The following is a 22,439-nucleotide window of genomic DNA, read 5'->3' on the forward strand; positions in this document are numbered from 1 at the left end:
ATTGCAACAGATTGTTTGTATGGATTTATGTATGTCATATCCTGAGAACATGGATAGCCAGGTTGGAAACTGGAAGAATCGAGAGGATATGAATAGCCATCTCGACTATTTGAAGCTTAAAAACCGGAGGAAGTAGGCGTGCTTTATCAACTTGCACCATATGCATAAATCACTTGTAATTAATAGGGAGTATTTCATGCTTTAGGAATTATTTAAGATTTTTATAAGATTCTTTAGTCGTCTACAATCTCATCAATGGTTTAGGCCATTGATGAAATTGTAAATCTAATCCAAAAGTTGAGAATTGATCTTGCAATATCACCAAAATGACTTATTCTAGACTATTGATGAAATTGTAGATCTAATACAAGTATTGAAAATTTGTCTTGCAATATCACCAAAATGACTTTTTCTCACATGATACCAAATGATCCAAGATTATATATATAATCCCACATCGGCTGAAGTTAGAAGCGATTTCAAATTCTTAAAAACCGGTTCAGGTGGCCGGGCTTGGTAGCGGGTCCTTTGACCCAAGTGGGGCATTAAGGTTAAATGGAGGGCGAAGGACCAGGGTGAACTATGTGTTTGGGAGTTTGCGGGTGGTGGTTGGAGCCAACCGGTCATTGCCCGTTCTCTCGGCCATGGTTGATCCCTTCTTAGCCAAACAAGTAACTTTTTGTTTGTTTGATTTCTACTTCACTTTACCGAATTGGAACTTGAATTAAACTAAAACTAAATGTCCCTTTTTGTCGTATTAGTGTTTGTATATAATGCTACCGTTTGTATGTTTGAATTTGGGTTAAATTCTCGATAACGACTCAAAATCCAGATACGTATTAGTGTTTAATTGCTTGCTATGTGCGTCTTTTTGTCGAATTGCTGATAAATTTTTTGGAATTTTGTTTTTGGTGAATTATTAACCAATTTGCATGTTTGATTTTGGGTTCAGTTATCGAATGAATCCAACGAAAACCCAAATGTGTATTTATGTCTTAATTGCTTGCTCTCTGTGTATTCTTTTTGTCGAATTGCTGCTTGTATCTGCTACCTGTTGTGTTTGTCTGAGAGAATCTAAATTTTATGTCATGTCTAAGGAAGAAGGATCAAATGGAACTTAATTGGGGTTTCTATATGTTGATGTAGTTGTGGATGTTGATAGGCATTATTTTTACCCACTTATTGTGCTTTCTATCCTTAATTAATGATAGATAAGTAGTTCATAATTCTCTTACAGTTATTCAAAAGGGTGGATAAAAAGATGAAGACAAGGAAGTGGCTGATAAAATCAACGCGAGTTCGAATCCTGCCATCTACATATGAGCTTGTGACCACCGGCAGATTTATATCAGGGCTGTGTGCGAAGCCTATAGTCGCGATTTGCCATAGGATTACTCTAAGGGAAGCTGGGATCACCCATTTCCAATAACAGAACAATTCTGGGTTCTCGGGGGACCTTCTTTTGAGAACTCTCTAAATCGTGAGATATATGAGAACAGTGAATCATGTGCTATTTCATATGGTTTTGTTCATCTATAGCTAGAATTCGATGTAGTGATTAACGTATGTTTGTTTTACAATGTATTTGTTTCATATGTTCTCGGTTCACAAAGCAAGAACCTTTTTAGAGTGTTTGTGAAACGAAAATACACGTAAAAAAGTTTCACATTGTGATCCGAATACATATAAAATAAATATATGTTAATCAATAATTAAATACTATACTTAGATGGAAAAATATCATGAAACAAAACCTTAAGGTAGAAGTTGTCATGGATCTCAAAATTTTGGAGTTCTCAGATGATTAAGCCCCGTAAGCTCTCTCCATCCTTTGTTATAGGTTACTTGCATGAAAGCTGTTCTGTGGGAGTGTGTTTGGTAAGCTGGGAATGGACAAAACAAGAACTTGTTGTCCCATGTTGGTGCGACATAAGACTAGGAGATGACAGGACTAAGCAAATGCAATTTTTTTTCCTAGGTGGAACAAAAATAAGGAGACAAGACAAGATTATGTTAAACCTCATTAGATTCTGATGTCACGTTTCCATAGTGGTCGAATTAATGAATTACTGAAGTTTCATTTTTCTTTAATACATTGAGCTCTTAACTGATGGTATCTTTGTGAATATTTTGTTGTTTCATGAGTTTTTACTCTTATTTGAGCCCTTAACTGTTGTTATCTTTGTGATTATTTTTCTATGTCACATATATTATTACTTAACACAAGTTATGAACTCAAGCCTTCCCAATAATATGAATAATGTCCAAGTTGTAAATCAAGTTGATCTGGGCTTGTCATAGTGAAATGCAGTTGCAAGTAAATTCATGAACTAACCGTAAATTTAGGAAAAAGGAAATAGACAATCTTGGAGGAACGATAGATGGATTTTTTTTTAAAATCAAAGGGCTTTTTGCCTCGCGGTATGTGGGTTACTTCTAGAGCCCAACCTCCCAGGAGGTCAAGGGTTCAAATCTCACCAACGATGAGGAGGGTGCATGAGTTTATTTGACATTTATAAATATTATATACTTCAAAAAACAAGATTTTTGTGCCAACCATTGATCATTTTCTGAAATGCCAAATGATTAAGGACTTTGGGTGGACATAATAAAGGAAAAAGGTTGAAACTTGAAACAAAATAACTTACATAGATCATATATGGCATGGCTAGAAAAAATGCCAGCTGAGTTACTACTTATCCTCTGATTCATAATTGCTCTCAAGAAAAGGGTTGAAACCAAATAAGTTACATATATCATATATGGCCTGTCTAGACAAAATGCCAGCTGAGTTGCTACTTATTCTCTGATCCAAGATTGTTCTCAAGTATGCCAGAGCTTAACAAAATGCTTTGTTTATGGGCTATAAAACACCATGGTTCTGATCATATTCTTGTTCTAGAGCCATATAGCTCTCTCTTTGATGAGCATAGGGACCAACTTGCCTTGAAGATGCAGGCTCATGATCTCATTGGCTCCACCGACCAGCTCTTGTCCTATAAAAACAGCTGGGACACATGGCTTACGCCCTAAGGCTTTGAGTTCCCTTTCGATTTCCTGACCATCTGGTCGTTCATCGAGCTCGTAAACAGTTGGGTTTGCTCCAAAGCTGCATATTAGCGTCCTAATGCTGTGGCATATACAGCAAGAATTCTTGCTGAATATAACCACCGCTTTGTCGGTTACTAACCTTGGTATAATGGCCATTGCTACTACTGGATAAAAGTACGATACTTTTACCGGGAAGGAGATGGAGAAACTAAAATGGTGGTAAGAGGCTTGTAATGAGAATGAGAGTTGGAGGAACTTAAACTGTCATTGGAGGCTATATATAGCTCGACCAGAGAACAAAAGAGGAGGGAAAAGGTGGGTACAAGTAGTATTTGACAATTTCCTAGATTACCCTTTTGAGATTGATCTTAAATGGAATGCCACTGAACCAAGATTGCAAATCTATTTAATAATATTCTAAAGGTGATCTTGGTATCCTTTGAAATCACCAGAAGATACACACCACCAACTCTCAGTTAAGTTATTTTTCTTGTGTAAGGGGCTGTTTGGTTGGTTTTCCATTAAGTGTTGTATGGATAAAGCTGTTTGTGTGGATTAATTTGTCTGTATAGGTTGGGAAGGTTTTTGTTTGGAAGGGTTTTATAGATGGAGGGAGCGTGATCTTTAATTGAACGGGGCAGGTTCCTAAAAAACTTGGCTTTCTGCTTAAAGCTCCCCCTAGAAGCTTACTGGATAAGTCACTTTCTATATCATTAAGATACTACCAAACAGTCATATATAGCTAACTGAATAAGCTGTGTCTCATTAAGCTCATTAAGCTGCTAACAAACATGCCGCGAGGCCCTGTGAAATGGTCCTTGACTCCAATCATCTAGATGCAAGCCTACTCATGAGGGTAATATGGTAATATGGTAATATCATATTATAAGCATCTGCTGTTGGTGGAAAAAGTAATTCCATTTAACCAATTGGGCCATCCTCCATCCAGTAATAAATATTCCTCTGCATCTTAATTGAACAAGCTGAAAGCCACAGAAAAAGAAATATATGGAGAAAGATATGCTTATCACTGGTGGGGTCCGTTAAATGGCCTTCTGACATGTTCTTTTTCTTTTAAATCTATGACCTTCTGACAGTTTCGAGAATGCCACTTCTTAACAGAAGAATGCCACTTCCTCTTACACAAGAATGCCTAGAAACTTGTCAGATAGCCATGAATTTAAAAAAATAGTCCTGGATATAAATAAATCTCTTTAGCTAAATAACCCGTCATTGGTGATAAAACATATAATTGAGATGATTAAATCAAATGGCATCCATACAAGTAGAACGGAAGTTTTGCATGCGGACATATTCTTATGCATTTCTCTATCTTTGAGTGCTTGATCAAAATATTATGCTTATTGTTAAGTGGTTTTTTACTAACTATGCTAGTTTAACAAGCTTCAAGTTTGGCTATGCACTAGTAACACACTGTTAGACTTGTGACATCCAAGGCATCAAAACAGCTAAAGTAAAAAGATCTTATCAATCGAGAATGTTTTTGTACTTCCTGTTTAAGCAGTCAGCATTTTATTGAGTGATCACAATTCAAAAGTACATTCCTGTTTAAGAGGTGATTTATTTGAATTAGTGATAAAGATCTATTTATTCCTTTTCTGCAGGCACTCTGAATTTTCTAGAGAATTCGACGTCTATTGGAATTTTCTAGAAATTCTCTTTCCCATTCTTTTCATCAAATCAGAATCATGGGTATGGATACATCACCATCTTACATTCCAAGGATAATGTATAAAACCGTACAACAAGGTATTTACATTTGTTATTTCCTGGTGTTAGATATAGCCACGTATATGCAGCCCAAAAAGCCAAAAGAAAAGAACAAGATGAGTTGAGTTCTGAACTTGGAATCAATTTGTACAACAGCCCATAGACAATGCTAAGGGGCACTTGTATAGGGTCACCAACTTACATGATGTCTGCCTAACAAGTTAAACTCCTACACACTAAACAATCTAGAAATTAGCAAACATATTGTTCTATTTTCTATCTTTTGGGCTTGCATATCCTTTTCCTTTTGTTCTGTTTTATGTCCATATATAGTTACTTAAAAATGCATTTAACCTTTGTATGTTATGAAGTTAGTGATCTATCTACTTTTGAAGGGAGAATATATTATTGGCTAAGAGGAGAGGGAGGTTCAAGGGAACCACCACCCTCCAAAAAAAAAAATGAAAAACTGAGGATCACGCTACGTTGGTAACCCATTCACCTGGACGGTATGCACCCGTGCATAAAAACCAAGAAACAACTTCAATTACTTATATGCACATGTGCTTACCGTCCAAGTGAACGGTTACTAGGGTGTTCCTCAGTTTTTTATTTTTGCAGTTTTCCCTTGAACCTGACCCTATTGGCTAATATGTTAATATGTACGTTTTTACACCTTATCCTTATGTTTTTGACACATGAACACCAGATCTACATTTCTACTTTCTTATTTGAAAAGTGAAATGTGTATGTGTGGATATAAATAGGAATGCATAGTCGAGTCCTGGCATAACGTATCTTTAAGATTGCAGATTGGTGGGCTTGTTATTCCCTCACCTTTTCCACTTCCAGAAAAGGACAAAGGATTGCCAATGCAAAATTTTATATTTTCCCTTTGTTGCTTTTTCTAGGTGGTGGTGAGATAAGAGAAGATTCCTTCAAGAAAAAAGTGGCTTTTAGACATCACACATAACATACATACCCAAAACACATTCATGAAAATTACTAATAATTTTTCTGCCTTCAAAACTGTTTCAGAATTTCTTCTTTTCACTTGAAGATCTTTATTATTCTCAAAATCTCAGATCAAGATAAGTAATGATCAGTGAAAACCATGAAGATTCCAGCATCTGTTATTTAATAGGCATCTTGTGATTTGTTCTTTTCTGGTTAATCACATGGTTTTCTATCCCCATGTAGTCGTATATTTGCTTTATGCAACCGACTTGTTACTCAGTTGTTTTGGGTTATTCTCCAAGATAAGTAATGATCAGTGAAAACCATGAAGATTCCAGCATCTGTTATTTAATAGGCATCTTGTGATTTGTTCTTTTCTGGTTAATCACATGGTTTTCTATCCCCATGTAGTCGTATATTTGCTTTATGCAACCGACTTGTTACTCAGTTGTTTTGGGTTATTTAGGAGAATAACCTTCTGACATATATTTTTTAGATGCATGACCCTCTAAAAGGTTATGAGACATTCTTGTGTTAGGAAGAGACTTTCTTAGATAGATGCATTCTTAAATCTGTTATAAGGTCATGCATTTAAAAAAAATCTATCACAAGGTTATTCGCCTAAATAACCCAGTTTTGTGTGTGTGTGCAATGCAAGATGTGGTTCTATAACACTTGTAATGTTGAACAAGCTTAAGATATCCTCCTATTCTTCTCCTATTTTCTGGGTAATTATCGTCCAACAGTTTTGTTTCTGAATGAATTAGTTTTTGTAAGACACTCAGGGGGTGTTTGGTTGGTTTTCCATTAAGTCATGTATGGATAAAGCTGTCTGTGTAGATTAATCTGTCTGTCTAGAGTGAGGAAGTTTTTGTTTGGGAGGGTTTTCTCATAAATGGAAAGATCATGTTTTTTAATTGGGAGGGGCAGGTTTGGGAAAAACTTGACTTTCTGCATAAAGCTCCCCCAAGAAGCTTATCGAATAAGCCACTTTTTATATCATTAAGACACTACCAAACAGTCATATATAGCTGACATAATGAGCTGTGAGTCTCATTAAGTTGCTAACAAACAGGCCCTCAGCCCACTAAATTTTATGTGCTTAAAGGGACGTAGAAATAAGCTTTTGATAGATCAGAAATATTGTTTGAACATGTTAAACACATGGGGAGGACAAGATAATGAATTTGAGATAACTTAATTAGAAATGCTGAATTGAGGCCAGTTATTCCTCAAAATTCAAAGAAGACCGACACTAAACTAACGGCCTTTCTAAACTGATCAGGCAAAGTGTGATATATCCCAATATATCCCACTCGAAAGTAAAACCGAACCAAACAAAACGAACCCAATATATCCCACTCGAAAGTAGGGTCTCAGAGAGATTTTTAGGTATATGACCTTAAGTGAGATTTTAATTAAATCCATGACCCTCTCATGAGTATAAACCTATTTTTTCTTTAATAGGCCAGGAGGTCATGAATTTAATTAGAATTTTTTCTAAGGTCATTTTCTTAAATGACTCAATCTAGGAGGGGTAGGATGTACGCAAACCTTACCTCAACCAAAAGGTCGTGGATTTAATAAGCACTTGTCAGGAGACCCTTTAGCTAAATAGCTAAATAACCCGTAGTATTGTGTACTCAAAGGTCATCCGAATGATCTTCTAGCATTTATGAATTTAGCCAATGGTTACTGACCACAAAACAATTCATTGAATAATACGCTTAACTCTTAAGTCACCGTAATTGAACAGAATTGCATATTTTAGTTCAAGTAATCATGCATTCATTGTTGCTTCAGGTTGTAGTACTCTTATGCCTCTCAGCAGTTCCTTATTAGTTGGATTTATACTCAGCTAAAAGACGGTAAAAACCCTTGTAGTAGCATTAGCCAAAACTCCGATGTTTCATTTGTTGACACTTTTTTCCTTCTTTTTTTCTGTGATCTGCTCTAGTATCTGTGATTAACTTAGGGGTTGTTTGGTTGGTTTTCCATTAAGTACTATATGGATAAAGATGTCTGTGTTGATTAATTTGTCTGTGTTGATTAATTGGGATGGGCAGGTTCAGAAAGAACTTGGCTTTCTGCATAAAGCTGCCCTCTAGAAGCTTATCGGATAAGCCACTTTCTATATCATTATGCCACTACCAAACAGTCATGTATAGTTGACCAAATAAGTTGCGAGTCCCATTAAGCTCATTAAGCTGCTAACAAACAGCCCTTACATAGCCACTACAATATCAGGATTCTTTTGTTACTTTTGAGATGGGTTCATCTCTTATTTTGAGCTTCATTACTATAATGTGCGGATGTACAATATTGTATGTAGACCATATCAGAATTTTTTCTGGCATTAAAAGTGTACTTCAAACCACAGTACCAACTTGGTAAAACGTGGTATCACTTGTTGCTTCTCAAAAGTAGGAAATTACATGGGGAAGTTTGCACATGCATACATTGTCATGGACTCGTAACAGCTGAAAAGATAGCCAAAAAACAACTTGCCTTTCCTGCTCTAACAACTGCAGAAGCATCAAACTGCTTCTATAGTTGTATTAACGTAATTATACCTCTATAACGTAAAATCTTGATATTCTTGAATGCATTTCACTAAACCCATATAGCATTAGAGCTGAGGAGTAATGGAACCAGCTGACCCTTAACATGAAGGGTCATTATCTCGTTGGCACCCCCAATCAGCTGTTGCCCTATGTACACAACTGGTACACTTGGTTTACACCCCAATCCCTTGAGTTCCTTCTCTATTTGCTGTCCCATTGGATGCTCATCTAGCTCATAAATGGTGGGATTTGCTCCAAAACTGCTTATCAATGTCTTAATGGTGTGACACATGCAACAAGAGCTTTTGCTGAATATAACCACCGATCTTTCATTCACCAACGCTGCAACCATGGCCATTTCTGAAAATTGTTGTAGCAAGATGTATAGAAGCAAGTGCTAAATTGGGTAGAAGTCTTGGTGAGGGATAGCTAGAGGGGTATATGTAGAAAACTAGGCGTGTTGGAATGTTTAGATTTTGTTGTGAGTAAACTGAACTCTTGCTAATGCTATATATAGATAATAGCTCTTGAAGTTCTTGGGTTGATGTGCTTACTTGGCACTGAAAAAGATAGATTCTTTTTTCTCTGAAAGATACTACAGTATCATACCATCATTCATCAGGCTTCACAATTGAAAGATCATTAGCATAGTGTAGTATAACAAGTTGCTCATCCGTAGATAGATATGCACGGCAGCATCTTGCATCATTAATGACATCTTTAACCTTGATGCAGCCTTTAAGAAGTTCTGTTCTGTAATATTTATGAAAGGTCAGTATGGTAATTTATGTATATGAACATGCATAGTTATCTATTCATATTTCCATCCCAAATCATCTGCTGAGGTGGAGGAAGATGTTTTCTCAATTGGGTAGACACCCTTTCTTTCTCATTGCACGATTCTAATAAGAAGGTTAACAGTGCCCAACCACCAAAAAAAGGATTGGTAGCCTTTGAAGTGATGATTAGAAATGTGAGCATTTAGAAAAAAAAGGTTCTCTGATCAAGTAGTTGTGCATGGAAAATATCAAAGAATGATGAAAACCACTCGACAACCAATCAAGTACCTAACATTACTTTAATGTGCACAAAAACTATTTCACATCAAGTGATTCGTTGCGAATTATGCCTGTTTAGGCATCAAATGTTTGGTTATAACTTTGAATATAACAATCAATGTGATGACATAAGTTAAACCTAATCATTCCGATTCACATGTCCCTTTAAGGCTTTAACTTGGTTGCAGGTCATTAACTTATGAGTAATATCAGGGACCCCATTTTTAGTAGATGGTTAATATCTTGCATCCTATTTCATTACCAACCGGAAACTGGTAATATTACATTTTAGCTCATGAAGATCTCTATGTTCATGTTAGTTCATCAAACCTGTGTAGGATATTGCAAATTTTTATTTTTTAATTTATAATATAGTGCCGACGTGCTTTCAAAAAATGTGGCGGAATTTAAGTTTATTTCAGAATCTTATGTCCAATACAGTACATAGAACCCGGTATTAGATACTGGCATCTTTCTGCAGCCTTAAGAAGGAAAGAATAATGACCTGGAGGTGGAATTGCATAACTGGCTCAAAACAAAGCGAAGGGTCATTTAACTTCTGTTGCTACACTACCACATTATTGAGTCCTACTGAAACTCCTAAACTTATGTCAATATGCTTCTTGAATTTATTTGGGTGCATTTGTTTGAATATATTTTTAGAATGGTACATAATTCTTGAAAAGTTAAATTGTTCACACTGTTTGGTTACTATATAAAGCAAAATACCCCTTCCGTCCCAAAATAATGTCCACGATGAAAAAGGCTCACAATTAGGAAATATGTAATTATTACACTTTTTAATTAGCTAAATGACAGTTTTGCCCTTACTAATAGAGAGTAAATGAGTAATGAATTTATCCATCTCATAATCAAGGGTAGAATTGGAAAATCAGCACTTTTGAAAGGACACTTATTTTGGGACAAACTAACATAGAAATGTGGACCCTTATTTTGGGATAGTGGCAATGTTATTTTGTCATTTTTTTCTTGGGGTGGTCGTAGAGGAAAAAAAATGTAGGGGTGGAGCATATCATTACTGCCATGCGTACGGCCACCATCTTTGTATATATCTGCATGTCTACGTGGCAGTTTAACATCGAGTCTTGGCATACAATAGGCTCGCCTTTGGCGTGCTTTATGATAGTATTCTTAATGCAAATTGATTGGTTCTTTTTTCCTAGTCTCACTCTCTTCTTTATTTACATAAGCTCTGCTTCTGTGAGGAGACAAACTGGAAAATGCTGAGGATCATTTGTACACTTGGTGTGATGCTGCATTTATGCTTGAGCACTAGATGGAAAAATCACCTAGGAAAAGACATTTCAGGAATAAAATGTACATCATATTATGCTTACACCAATAATACATGCCAACAGGACACCTCCTTTTATCAAATCTACTGCATGAAAACTATATATATACATACATATATACAGGTTCAGGGGAAAATTGCAAAAAAAGGAAAAACTGAGGAACACATTGGTAACCGTTCATCTGGACGGTATGCAAATGTGCATAAAAGTCTTTTGTAAGCAGTTTGTCCGGTATGCACATGTGCATATTGTATAGGTAAATCGTTACCAGGGTGTTTCTCAGTTTTTCATTTTTTGGGGGTTTTCCCTTGAACCTCCCTCCCTATATGTGTGTGTGTGTGTGTATATATATATATATATCTTGGAACATATATCTTGCTATCGAAATCTTGATATGTACAGCTAACAAAAATCAGAAGTTAGGGGATTATTCTCTATCTTAAGTGTTGACATGACCATGTAGAATTTCGATGGTGGTGCTTGGCTCGGGTAGGTCGATATGTAAGCACTTTTAATTTTTTCCATTTAATATCTAGGCATAACACATCATGTTCTGGTGTAACGTGTCAACTAATGGGGATAGATTATGGATGGATGGTTGCTCCCTCCGTTCCAAAAGAAATGCCTAAAATGGAAAAGGCACAATTTTAGAAATGTATAATTATTACACAATGAAAAAGACACAATTTTAGAAATGTGTAGTTATTGTACTTTTTAATCAACTAAATGCAATTGTACCTTCACTAATATAAGGAGTATGAATTTATCCATCTCATGATTAAGGGTAGGCTTCTAGCGTGTAGCTCAGTTGGCAAAGGAGTGAGGCGACTTTGCCCAAATACAAGATAGGTCCTGGCTTCGATCCCAGCCCCCTCCCTCGCGCTTGCCCTAGCCGCTGAGTGAGCCAAAAAGTGCCCCCTCACATTGGTGTCCTTGGAGGCGGACCAGTAACAACTTTTTGCCCTAATAATTAAGGGTAGAATTGGAAAATAGGCACTTACTTTTAAAAGTTAATACTTATTTTTGGGACAAACTAAAATAGACGGGAGGACACTAATTTTGGGACGGAGGTAGTATTTTATTTCCTTTTTGGGGCTAACTGCAGCCAGAGGGAATTTTCTTAACCAAATAGCAGAACAAGCTTTCTAAAAACTGAATTAACAACAGAAATATGTGATTTCAGGTGAAGGTGAGTATCCCAGTTGAAACAAGCCAAAGAAACTGTGAAAGAAAGGTTTGTTTTCTGGTTTAGCTTGTAAGTTTCACTTTTAGCAGGCAAAATTTTATCATATTTTTCAACATTTTCTTTTCTTCCGTTGCCATGGAGAGGACTTAATTTCTTTCTTTCCCTTTTCTTCAAGTCTTGAACGTCCAAGATTGTTATGTATTTCTTGAGTTCTTATTCTTGGCAATCTCAAAGTTTCATGAACATGGAAAGGTTGCTGGTTATGACTAGTAGAGGGAGGTTCAGGGGAGACCCCCCAAAAAATGAAAAACTGAGGACCACCCTGGTAACCATTCATCTAATACAATATGCACATGTGCATACAAGTAATTGAAGTTGTTTCTTGATTTCTATGCACGTATGCATATTATGCACATGTGCATTCCAAACAAATTGCTTACAAATGACTTGTATGCACATGTGCATACCATCCAAATGAATGGTAACCAATGTGTTCCTCAATTTTTTATTTTTTTGTGGTTTTCCTCTGAACCTGACTCATGACTAGTAATAGTACATAATTATTAGTTATCTGCATTTTCCGCAGCAAGTTTTTTGAAGCTTTAACAGGTCATTTATGGATCAATACAAGCAAGCAATAATATCCAGTACCTGTGATGCACTAATAGATCATGACTTATCTAGAAGAATCGTTGGCTCATTGTGATTGGCCATAAGTGAACAGTTAGCAAATTCTCATAACTTTACTGCGATTCTTAAATAGTAATCGTCATCCAGAATATTGAAATAGAAGCTTTTATTTTATGCCTGAGAGATTCTGTTGGATAGTGACTGCATAGTTAAAGTTTTCAATGCTAGTTTTTGCTTATTTCTTGGTGAACATTGTCATGCCCCACTCCCTAGAGATACACTCTGCAGTATCCCATAATTTACTATAAACAATAACCTGTCAACGAGACATTTTATTTTTCTATTTTTTTTTATTTTAAGAAAAAGCAGTAGTACCCATTAAAATGATTACGTTATAGCTTGTTTTAGCTTAATAGGCTGTTAAGCTCATTCTTTTTGTTGATATCAATAGTTCAGAGGACAATGTATAAATGGAAGGGAAAATACTAGACAGGACAAAACAGAATACTGATCACTGTTCCATGTTTGTTATGTAGAGTGGAGTAGAGTGGATCAGGCGTGTTCCACCCCCACCCCATAGAACAAGATGGAACAAGCTTATATTTTACCAATATACCCTTAAAATAAAACATAATTCTCTTATAAACCGTCAAATACACACCCCTCTTTACATTCTATCCATTCTCTAAATTATATTTATTGTATTTTATCATCTTTAAACTTTCACTTTACTATTATCAAAATATCATTTTTATACGTTTTCTATGTTTTGGTTAAATTTATGTAATTTATCAAGTATTAGTAAAAATAATAATATAGAAAAGGTATAAAATAAAATTTAGANAATATAGAAAAGGTATAAAATAAAATTTAGAAATTATATAAACTTCATATTTTGGTGTCATTTTAATCATCTTGACGGAAACTTTCTAATGATATACTTTGTTATAAAAAAACATTTATTTTATAATAATTTAATGAAGTACATAAATTAATCAAAAGATATAAACAACTCATTAGGGTTAAATTGATCATTTTACCAGTCCCGTCTTACCAAATGTTGAATAACTGTCCTGTTCTTCTGGGTACCAAACGCACCATTAAGAAACCTAACAACTAAGAAAGAGTTGTTTCTATTGATATTGGTTTTGACTTGGCTAACCTTATGGTGTTGGAGTGAGAAATTCTCTAGATTGACTTATCAATTGTCATGCACCGATACCATTTTATCACACCCCCAAGATTCTTTAATAGATTGTTTTCAAAAGTTTGCCTCAAGAAATTAAAGATCTGCATACTTAATTAAAGAATATATCCCCACTTTACCCAGAACATAAAATTATTATTATTTGATGCAAGGAACAAGACCTCACATTAGTGTATATCTATCTATGATTATATATGACTGTTCATTCATATGGGCATCGAGCGATTTGTCATTGTGGGTAGGAAGAGATACCATGTGTCAACTTGATTATTTTCAAGCAAATCATCAGGAGCATTATTCTTATCCAGACAAATATCCAAAAAGAACTTTTCTTTTACATATTTTATATGCCTTTTCTTTTTCCTTTGGTGATTAAACAATGCAATTGGTGACCCTCAGTATCCCCTATATAAGAAACTATGCAACCTCAAAGTCTACCAAGATAAGCCTTACAAGCACATCTTACCTCTAATCTGCTATTTTAGCATTTGCCTGCTATTCCAATTTCCAACTGAATTCCTCTATTTCTTCGGTATACTAAACATTTTGCTAAAAATGAATAGAGTAATAGACTTGGCATCTAAGAAAGCGGCGGTGATCTTCACCAAGAGTTCTTGTTGCATGTGCCACAGTATCAAGGCACTATTCTACGAACTTGGTGCAAGTCCTGCGATTCATGAAGTTGATCATGATGCAGATATGGAGTGGGCCCTACAACGCTTAGGTTGTAATCCCGCTCTCCCAGCAGTGTTTATAGGTGGTAAATATGTAGGCTCAGCCAGAGATGTCATTTCCCTTCATGTTGATGGATCACTGAAACAAAAGCTTATTGAAGCAAGAGCTATCTGGTTCTAGCTACTAGCATCACCATAAGAAAATAAAAAAAAACTGTTTCGGTTTATGTTATAGTAAGATAACCAACTAGCTCCTCCCACATCATGTTAGAATAACATGATTGTAAGTGTACTTAGAGCTGCTCTTTTTTGCCTGCTCTCTTTTGTCACTGTACATAAAGGAGTCACACTGTTAATTCTTGGCTTTCTAGTCTTCAAGATTCATACTTTATTGTGGTTATTGCTTTCTTTATGTTATTTTCATTATGGGATATCAGTGATAAATACGATTAACTACCCTTTTAAGCGGTATTGAGCTAGCAGAATAAAGAACTTCAAATTCTGATGATCTGACACCTTTTGGCAGAGAAATTATCCTCCTTGTCCCTTGTGACAAGTGAAGAACTATGTCCTTACTTCCATCAATGATCAAAGAGAGGTGATGTTCCTTTACCTTATGGTTAGAAATAATGTGTTGCTGGTGACTACTAGGTGTTGTTTGGTTGTGGCTTAATGGGCTGAATAGGTTGTATGGCTGAGGGGTAAAATAGTCATTTTTGTTATCCAGACTGTTTATTCAGCACAACAACATAAGCAATATAGCTTAATCCATACAAACAACTTAAATCCTTACATGGCTTAATGGAAAAACAACCGAACAACACTTTAATCTCACTTGATTTGGGGTTGTGAACATCATTACCAATGACATGGTGCTTTGACTTTTCACCCACAAGTCTTTTCTCCTGAGATCCCAACATTATTGTAAGGGCCTGTTTCTTAGTAGCTTGATGAGCTTAATGAGACTCATAACTTATTCAGTCAATTATACATGATGGTTTGGTAATGGCTTAATAATATAGAAAGTGGAAAACCAATTAAAAAACATGTTTCCGAATAAGCCACTTCCATCTATAAAAAAATCCTCCCAAACAAACAAAAACTTTCTCAATCTATACAAACAGATTAATCTACACAGACAACTTTATTCATGCATGACTTAATAGAAAACCAACCAAACAACCTTTAGATGTTGTTCGGTTGTGGCTTAACGGGCTGTATGGCTGAGGGGTAAAATAGTCATTTATGTCATTCAAACTGCTTATTCAGCACAACAACCCAAGCAACTTATCTTAATGTAAAAACAACCAGGAAATACTTTAATCTCACTTGAGTTGGGGATTTGAGCATCATTACCATTGACTCGGTGCTTTGACTTTTCACCCACAAGTTTTTCCCCTGAGATCCCAACATCATTGTAAGTCACCTCTTGCACACGCTTGTGACTTGATCATTGACTTCGATTAGAATTCCAATTTAACCATATCCTGGAAAATGTTCATATCTTGTCAAGTCCCTGAATAATATAAAATTTCATGTTTAATCCTGTGATAGTAGAGTGAGTCTGAGGTGTCAAACTGTGGATAGATGGAACAGGACAGTGCAGGCAGCTTGAGTCTGCCTTGCACGGTTAGGATCATTATCTCAATTCAACTCAAGATCGAACATAGATTATAATATCCGCCTCGAGTTTGATATAGGAAAACTCAAATACTTGAAACACTCGGGTTAACTTAGAATCTTTCATGAAATCATGCAAGTGAATACCTTGAATTCTAGTTTCTTGAAGAAAAAAATTGTAGAATCAGAGATAAATCAGTTTACATTATAGGAAAATAAGTTATTAACTTATTAATATATAAAGATTTGAAATTTAACTTATTAATCTTATCATGGAAAATGAAATGAGCTTAGACCATTTTCACGAGTCGACTATGTTTGGAGCCTTACTCTAGAACTTAAGGTTGCAAGCTTAATGATTTAAATCAAGGAATATGAATTTAGCTTCTTGTGAAATAAACTTAGACCATTTCACGGGTACAATATGTGGGAATAGACATCTTTTGACTGGTTCTCATTACCAACTAAAATTGCAGGGGGCGTTGAAATTTAACAAGTTTAAGAAATTTTCTCTTGGGCTGCTCAACTGTTAACTAACCCCTCCAAACAAGAGACGTTGTGTTACTTATCATGCAACAGCAGCAAAAAGAGCTTCCAAAGAAGGGCCAAAAGGGTTTCAAAATTACCCCCTTTTTTCTCTAAAAAAGAGTATTTATGAAAACTTCAGTATTGCTATATATATATATATATATATATATATATATATATATATATAGAGAGAGAGAGAGAGAGAGAGAGAGAGAGAGAGAAAAAGGGGGGGGGGAGGTACAGGGGAACCGAACCCCCTCCCCAAAAAAAAAGAAAAAAAAAAGAAAAATGGAACACCCAGGTAACTCACATGTGCATACAAGTAATTGAAGTTGTTCTTGGTTTTTATGCACATGTCATACTGGATAAATTGCTTAGAGATTACTTGTATGCAAATGTGCATACCGTCCAGATGAACAGTTACCAGGGTGTGCGTCAATGTTTCAAATTTTTACGGTTTTCCCCTGAACCTGACCCTATATATATATATATATATATATATATTTCGAAAATGGGTCTCTAGGATCCTGAAGGCTTGTGTTTCTTGTAGGATATGGGTAGATCGTTGTAAATCATATGCAAGCAAGAGTACAAGACCTGGCCTACGCTCATTTATCAGGCTGCATAACCTGCCCATTTCCGTAGATCTCTAATAAGCATTGAAGTATGAAGGTGAGTATTATCAACACAAAGGTTTGAGAATGGGTCCTTTGCAAAAATGACCTTTTGAAGGGTTTTTCTAAATTCATGACCTACCTTCTGACAGGTTTGAGAACGCTACTGCTTTAACAGAAGAATGCCTAGAAACCTGTCAGAAGGTCATGGATTTAAAAAGCACTTGTTAGGAGATCATTTAGCTAAATAACCCCATCCATAATCTTGATATTGTTCGTGCAGTAAACCCCTTTCCTTCTTTATCAAATCCATTATAAGAAAATCAAGATTCATGGAAAATTTATTTTTCCCAATGCATTGTTTGGATGTAATCAAGTTTTGACTCATTAATAATGGAGCAAAATTTATGAATGCTCTCACACCTACAAGATTCACAGGTGTTAAAGAATGCATTTGTTAGAGTTGCACATTGGCTAGACATGAACCATTTCTCTTATTCTGTTGGGACCTCCCTTCTCTCCTTAAGGGGCTATTTTGGAAAATAAATCTAGGGTTCCACATATTCTCACATGGTATCCGAGCCAAGTTCTAGCACTCCAGGGACTCAACACTACAGGGTAATATGGACTCGTCTAGCCCTTTCGTTTGTCTAGCCCCCTCTCAACACTCTAGGACAACATGCCCGTCTAGCCTCTGTTGGAGGGGGTGTGTTAGAGTCCCACATTAGCTAGATTTGGACCATTTTTCTTGAACATATGTTGGAACCTCCCTTCTCTCCTCAATGTATTCGTTTGGAGAATAAATCTAGGGTTCCACATATTCTCACAATATTCAAGTTGGTGGCCATGTTACAAGAATCATAGCTTGCCGAAAGCAATCTCATTCTAAATATATCAACTCTGAGAATATAGTTAAGATGATAGAAAGAATCTGGTTGAAATAAAACTAACCACCCTAGGAATCTTTCGGTTTTTTAGTGGACTTCTGCTGCTAGCTAGCGAGGTCCATAGAATGTGCAGGAATCAAATTCATGGTCCTTAGCTTCTTCATCGTCATTTGAACCAGTCCATCTGTGTGTATCAAATGGTCATAACGTGTTCCAAGATGAAAGTTTACGCAAATGCAATAAAGAATATGTGTTCTACTTGTTCCTTAGTGTGCGGAAAGGAAAAAAGTTTCCATCTTTGAAAAGTACCTTTAGTAGTTTTCGAGCATCTAAGTAATAAAGCACCTCATTTGAATGTTCTTGTTTGGAGAAAACGAGTCCAACATTGCCCTGTTTTATATAAATAGATGTAGGACTAGAAGCTAGAAGTAAATCAAATCTCACATCTTTCTCTTCGACCCTTCTCCTAGTTTCCTTCCATCAGATCAAATTTCATCTCGGATTTGATCCTGGTGGATTTGCGACACGTGGCATTGTTCTAGGTCGTTTCAAAAACAAAACCCCAAGATGGACAAGATACAGTCATTGATATCAGAGAACGGAGTTGTCATTTTCAGCAAGAGCTCCTGTTGCTTGTGTTATGCTGTGACCATTTTGTTCCAAGAGCTTGGGGTGGAGCCATTGGTTCACGAGATCGACCATGATCCGGAGGGCTGGGAGATGGAGAAGGCACTTGTGAACCGCGGGTGCACCTCGCCCCCTTTCCCTGCTGTATTCATTGGCGGCAACCTCATTGGGTCCACCAATGAGGTCATGTCTCTCCACCTGAGTGGCTCCCTTCTTCCCCTGTTGAGGCCATATCAGATACTGGCTTAGAAAAACTACGAAACTCGAAGAAATAAGTCTGGCTCAAGACCATGCTGCAGCTCGTTTTATTATTTTCTTAGCTTTTATTAGTGTAACCCAATTAGCTTAAATGTCTAGAAAGGAAGTTTGAATGTAGGATGATATTATTAGTAGCTTTCAGGTTAATGAATTTAGCTGTCTTGATCTATTCACATGTGATTAATCATGATTAACGACATGGGTATCCCTATTATGAATGTGATTGTTAAGTCGGGTTATTTAGCTTTCATTAGTGAAAGCGAGTTAGCTTAAATGTCTAGAAAGGAAGCTTGAATGTAGGATGATATTATTAGTAGCTTTGAGGTTAATGAATTTAGCTATCTTGATCTATTCACATGTGATTAATCATAATTAACGACATGGGTATCCTTCATATGAATGTGATCGTTAAGTTGGATTAGTAAGCTAAATGACCTCCTCACAAGTGTTTTTTAAATCCATCATCTTCTGACACGTTTCTACTCATTTTTGTATATTCTTCCGTTTAATCGTGACATTCTAAAACCTCATTTAAGGTTATAAAATGACCCGTTTCTACAGAGCACTGTCTGGCCTCCATTTGAGGGGGTATATTGGAATTTCACATCAGCTAGACAAATACCATCGAACCACTATATACGTATGAACCTCCCCTTTCTCTATACAAGCTCTTTTGCAGAGTAATTTAACAGGGTTTCCACATATTCTCATAATACGTACATATTAATTCCATTTTCACCCCTGAAACAACCTTATTTTCCGTTCCAAGAAAAAACAAGAACCGAAGGCCATGGCCTTTTTGGAGCTTGTGGTTTACTTCAGTTTGTTCTTTCCGTCTGCTCAAACCAGGAAATACGATGGGGGAATATATCGAACCTCTGACTTCCGTTAGCAAAAAGTTATAAAAGATATATTCTTCACTTTTAGATAAAGATAGGAATGCAATGCCTATGCTTTCATTTTCATTCTCTCTTTTTCTAATAATTATCTTGGTGTTTTTTTCAGTCCGAAAAGTTCCAGCGAAGACGATCGGCTGGAAATATCGACCCCGTTCGCCTGTCGGTAAGGTAGCTTCTTCGTTAAACTTGCTTCTTTTCTGATCTGCATATTCCCCCTTTCTAGCAAAGCAGCATACATGAAATAGCAATACATGTTACAAACTGATAGGGCCGAGTCCTGTAGCTGATAAGTTAGTTGTTGGCTGACAAGTTAGCTGTTGGCTGATAAACTCAAAATGGAGAATTATAATTCAAAATCTCCTAAAAAATTACCTTCAAGTTATAATGCTTCTTCATTTTGGAGAATTTGTTTAAAATATTCTAACTTGAATGTCATAGTTTTTTTTTAATTAACCTGGATATCCAACCCGCTATGCGAGCCGACTAATCATAAGACGACCACCTGCTTTACGAGTCGTCCAGAGTCACCGCATTTTAACCTCCATGATCATAAGGGATTTAAGAGTACATAGGAACAGATCCTTGTCCCTCTATCCACCAATTACGTTAAAAGACATCATAGAGAAAGAAAACATAAATTAAATAAAATTATATTAAATAAAGTAATTACGTGTCATCAGGTAATTGATGGGACAGAGAATGGACTTGAGATTTGCGGACATGGGATTTTTATTCAAGTTGACAGAATGACGATACTCAAAGGTTGCACCTTGATTCTGTCTGCCAAAAAAGGTTTAGCTATCCCGGGGTGGAATCCGAAGAAAATGGCGAATACCAATCTTTTTGCGAATCGATTCCCATCGATCTCGTTCACAAATATCTAGCAGAATCACGAAAATGCTCGGTTGGTTGGCTTTAAAATTTCTGAAGTTCGCTGCTTGCCACGTCTTCTTTTTGGTTTCGTGAATGAAATTAGTTTGTTCGTTTTAGCCAAGTGACTATGGATCTTGTTCCAGACATGGAATTAGATATTAATCGAATCGGCGGCTTGGGGATCGTTTCTCGACGTTTTGGATACGAGCCTCTTCAAACAGGGCTTATTGCTATTGTTTCAATGATTCCGATAGGACGTGGTCAGCGAGGATTACGTATAAAAGATCTTGCAAACGGGTTTTGTTAATTACGATTTCTAGATCAATTTAAATGTTAGAACTTGTTTTGATGTAAAACCTATATCGGTATTTGTAGTAATTGTATCAATATAATTAATATATTAAATATTTACGAGATCAAGAAAATAGACGAATAAATAGAGACGTCTTAGCCCGCACCAGGCCCAAATCATATTCAGGCCATGTTGTTAGCAGTTTAACGAGTTTAATGGAATTTCACAGCTTATTCAGTCAGTTATACATGACTATTTGGTTGTTGGTTAATGATATAAAAAGTGGCTTACTCAGTAAGCTTCTAGGATGAGTTTCATGGAAAAAGTGAAGTTTTTTTTCCAGATCTATCCCTCCCAATTAAAGAACACGTTCATTCTATATATGACCTCCCAAACAAAAACTTTCTCAATCCATACAAACAGTTTTGTCATAAAAATTTATTCGGTTTTATTTAAAACAAAAAAAAGGTTTATTGGCGGGGATCTCATGGCCCGTGGTCCACATTTTGTGAACCCTACTTGTCATACCTCATAAGCAAATGTTTTTTCCTCCAACACTGTGTATCAGCCAATTATAACTGATAATGCGAAATCATATACTTTGTACCAGCCAGCTGTATTTGGTAGCAGTTTAACTATTACCAACTTATTTTCAGTTGGCACATGTTCGTACTTACCAATTTCAAGCTACATATATGAAAACTTGGTATTTTGTTCAAAATTTAAGTGACATTTTGAGTTTCCAAAGGTTTAAGTGTTTTTAGTTACAAGAAATACAACTTGTAAACATTCAGATGTTTAAACAAAATCGACACTGATACAATGTTTGATATTCATTGTATAAAAAACACAAAAAACATAAAAATAATAAAATAAGTCGATACCATAGTACTATTGTGGTATGCAACTTCCAGTACCAGTATTGATCAAGTTTACTTTTTTGATATGATACTACCAACCGTCTGTAATCGATACCTCTTGAATTAGTATCAGTTTAGTTAGTACGTTTGATTCATATATTGACTGGTTTGGTTTGATCTGGTACAAAATTGTCATCCTTGTTTTATCCGTAGGAATGGCAATGGGCCGGATTTGGACCGGGTATTGGTATCTCCGTCCCCGAAACCGATAGCTAAAACCGTCCCCGTAACCGCCCCAATCCCCGTTGGGGATCCCCATTGGGTCCTCGTGGTTTCCCCGATTCCCGTTGGGGAACCCGTTAAGGGTAAAAATCATCTTTTTCACCGTTGGTTATAACCGAAACCCGAAACCGATCTGGAAAAAATTACAATATGCTAATTTTCACAATTAAAAGTAATTTCAATTTTTAAAAAAATGTAAGTTTAAATGTCTCAAAATAATCGAACCAATTACAAACAATGTATTAGATTATAATATAAAACTAAATAGAAATTCAAACATCATACAACTAAAATCATTATTTTAGTCAAATAAACTAGACTTTTT

General features: G+C 36.0%; 4 protein-coding genes and 1 long non-coding RNA gene across 5 annotated transcripts; 3 read left to right on the forward strand and 2 right to left on the reverse strand.

The window, feature by feature from the left end:
• Window positions 1–548: 548 nt before the first annotated feature.
• LOC112518133 lies at window positions 549–21,104 on the forward strand. Its single transcript, XR_003069789.1, has 8 exons — window positions 549–671; window positions 4,677–4,821; window positions 11,861–11,911; window positions 14,901–14,972; window positions 16,471–16,607; window positions 17,073–17,194; window positions 19,914–19,975; window positions 20,488–21,104. It is a non-coding gene; the product is annotated as an uncharacterized LOC112518133 (long non-coding RNA).
• On the reverse strand, window positions 2,527–3,297 carry LOC112518130 (monothiol glutaredoxin-S2-like). Its single transcript, XM_025125710.1, has one exon. The coding sequence runs from the start codon at window positions 3,205–3,207 to the stop codon at window positions 2,899–2,901; it is 309 nt and encodes a 102-aa protein (XP_024981478.1). The 5' UTR covers window positions 3,208–3,297; the 3' UTR covers window positions 2,527–2,898.
• Window positions 8,108–8,807, reverse strand: LOC112518128 (monothiol glutaredoxin-S6-like). Its single transcript, XM_025125708.1, has one exon. The coding sequence runs from the start codon at window positions 8,659–8,661 to the stop codon at window positions 8,353–8,355; it is 309 nt and encodes a 102-aa protein (XP_024981476.1). The 5' UTR covers window positions 8,662–8,807; the 3' UTR covers window positions 8,108–8,352.
• LOC112518131 (glutaredoxin-C11-like) lies at window positions 14,123–14,774 on the forward strand. Its single transcript, XM_025125711.1, has one exon. The coding sequence runs from the start codon at window positions 14,256–14,258 to the stop codon at window positions 14,553–14,555; it is 300 nt and encodes a 99-aa protein (XP_024981479.1). The 5' UTR covers window positions 14,123–14,255; the 3' UTR covers window positions 14,556–14,774.
• LOC112518129 (monothiol glutaredoxin-S11-like) lies at window positions 17,912–19,077 on the forward strand. The gene has a single exon (XM_025125709.1). The coding sequence runs from the start codon at window positions 18,591–18,593 to the stop codon at window positions 18,897–18,899; it is 309 nt and encodes a 102-aa protein (XP_024981477.1). The 5' UTR covers window positions 17,912–18,590; the 3' UTR covers window positions 18,900–19,077.
• Window positions 21,105–22,439: the final 1,335 nt, after the last annotated feature.

This window comes from Cynara cardunculus (assembly GCF_001531365.2).
Source record: "Cynara cardunculus var. scolymus isolate 2C chromosome LG 9, CcrdV1, whole genome shotgun sequence".
NCBI classification, from domain to species: domain Eukaryota; kingdom Viridiplantae; phylum Streptophyta; class Magnoliopsida; order Asterales; family Asteraceae; genus Cynara; species Cynara cardunculus.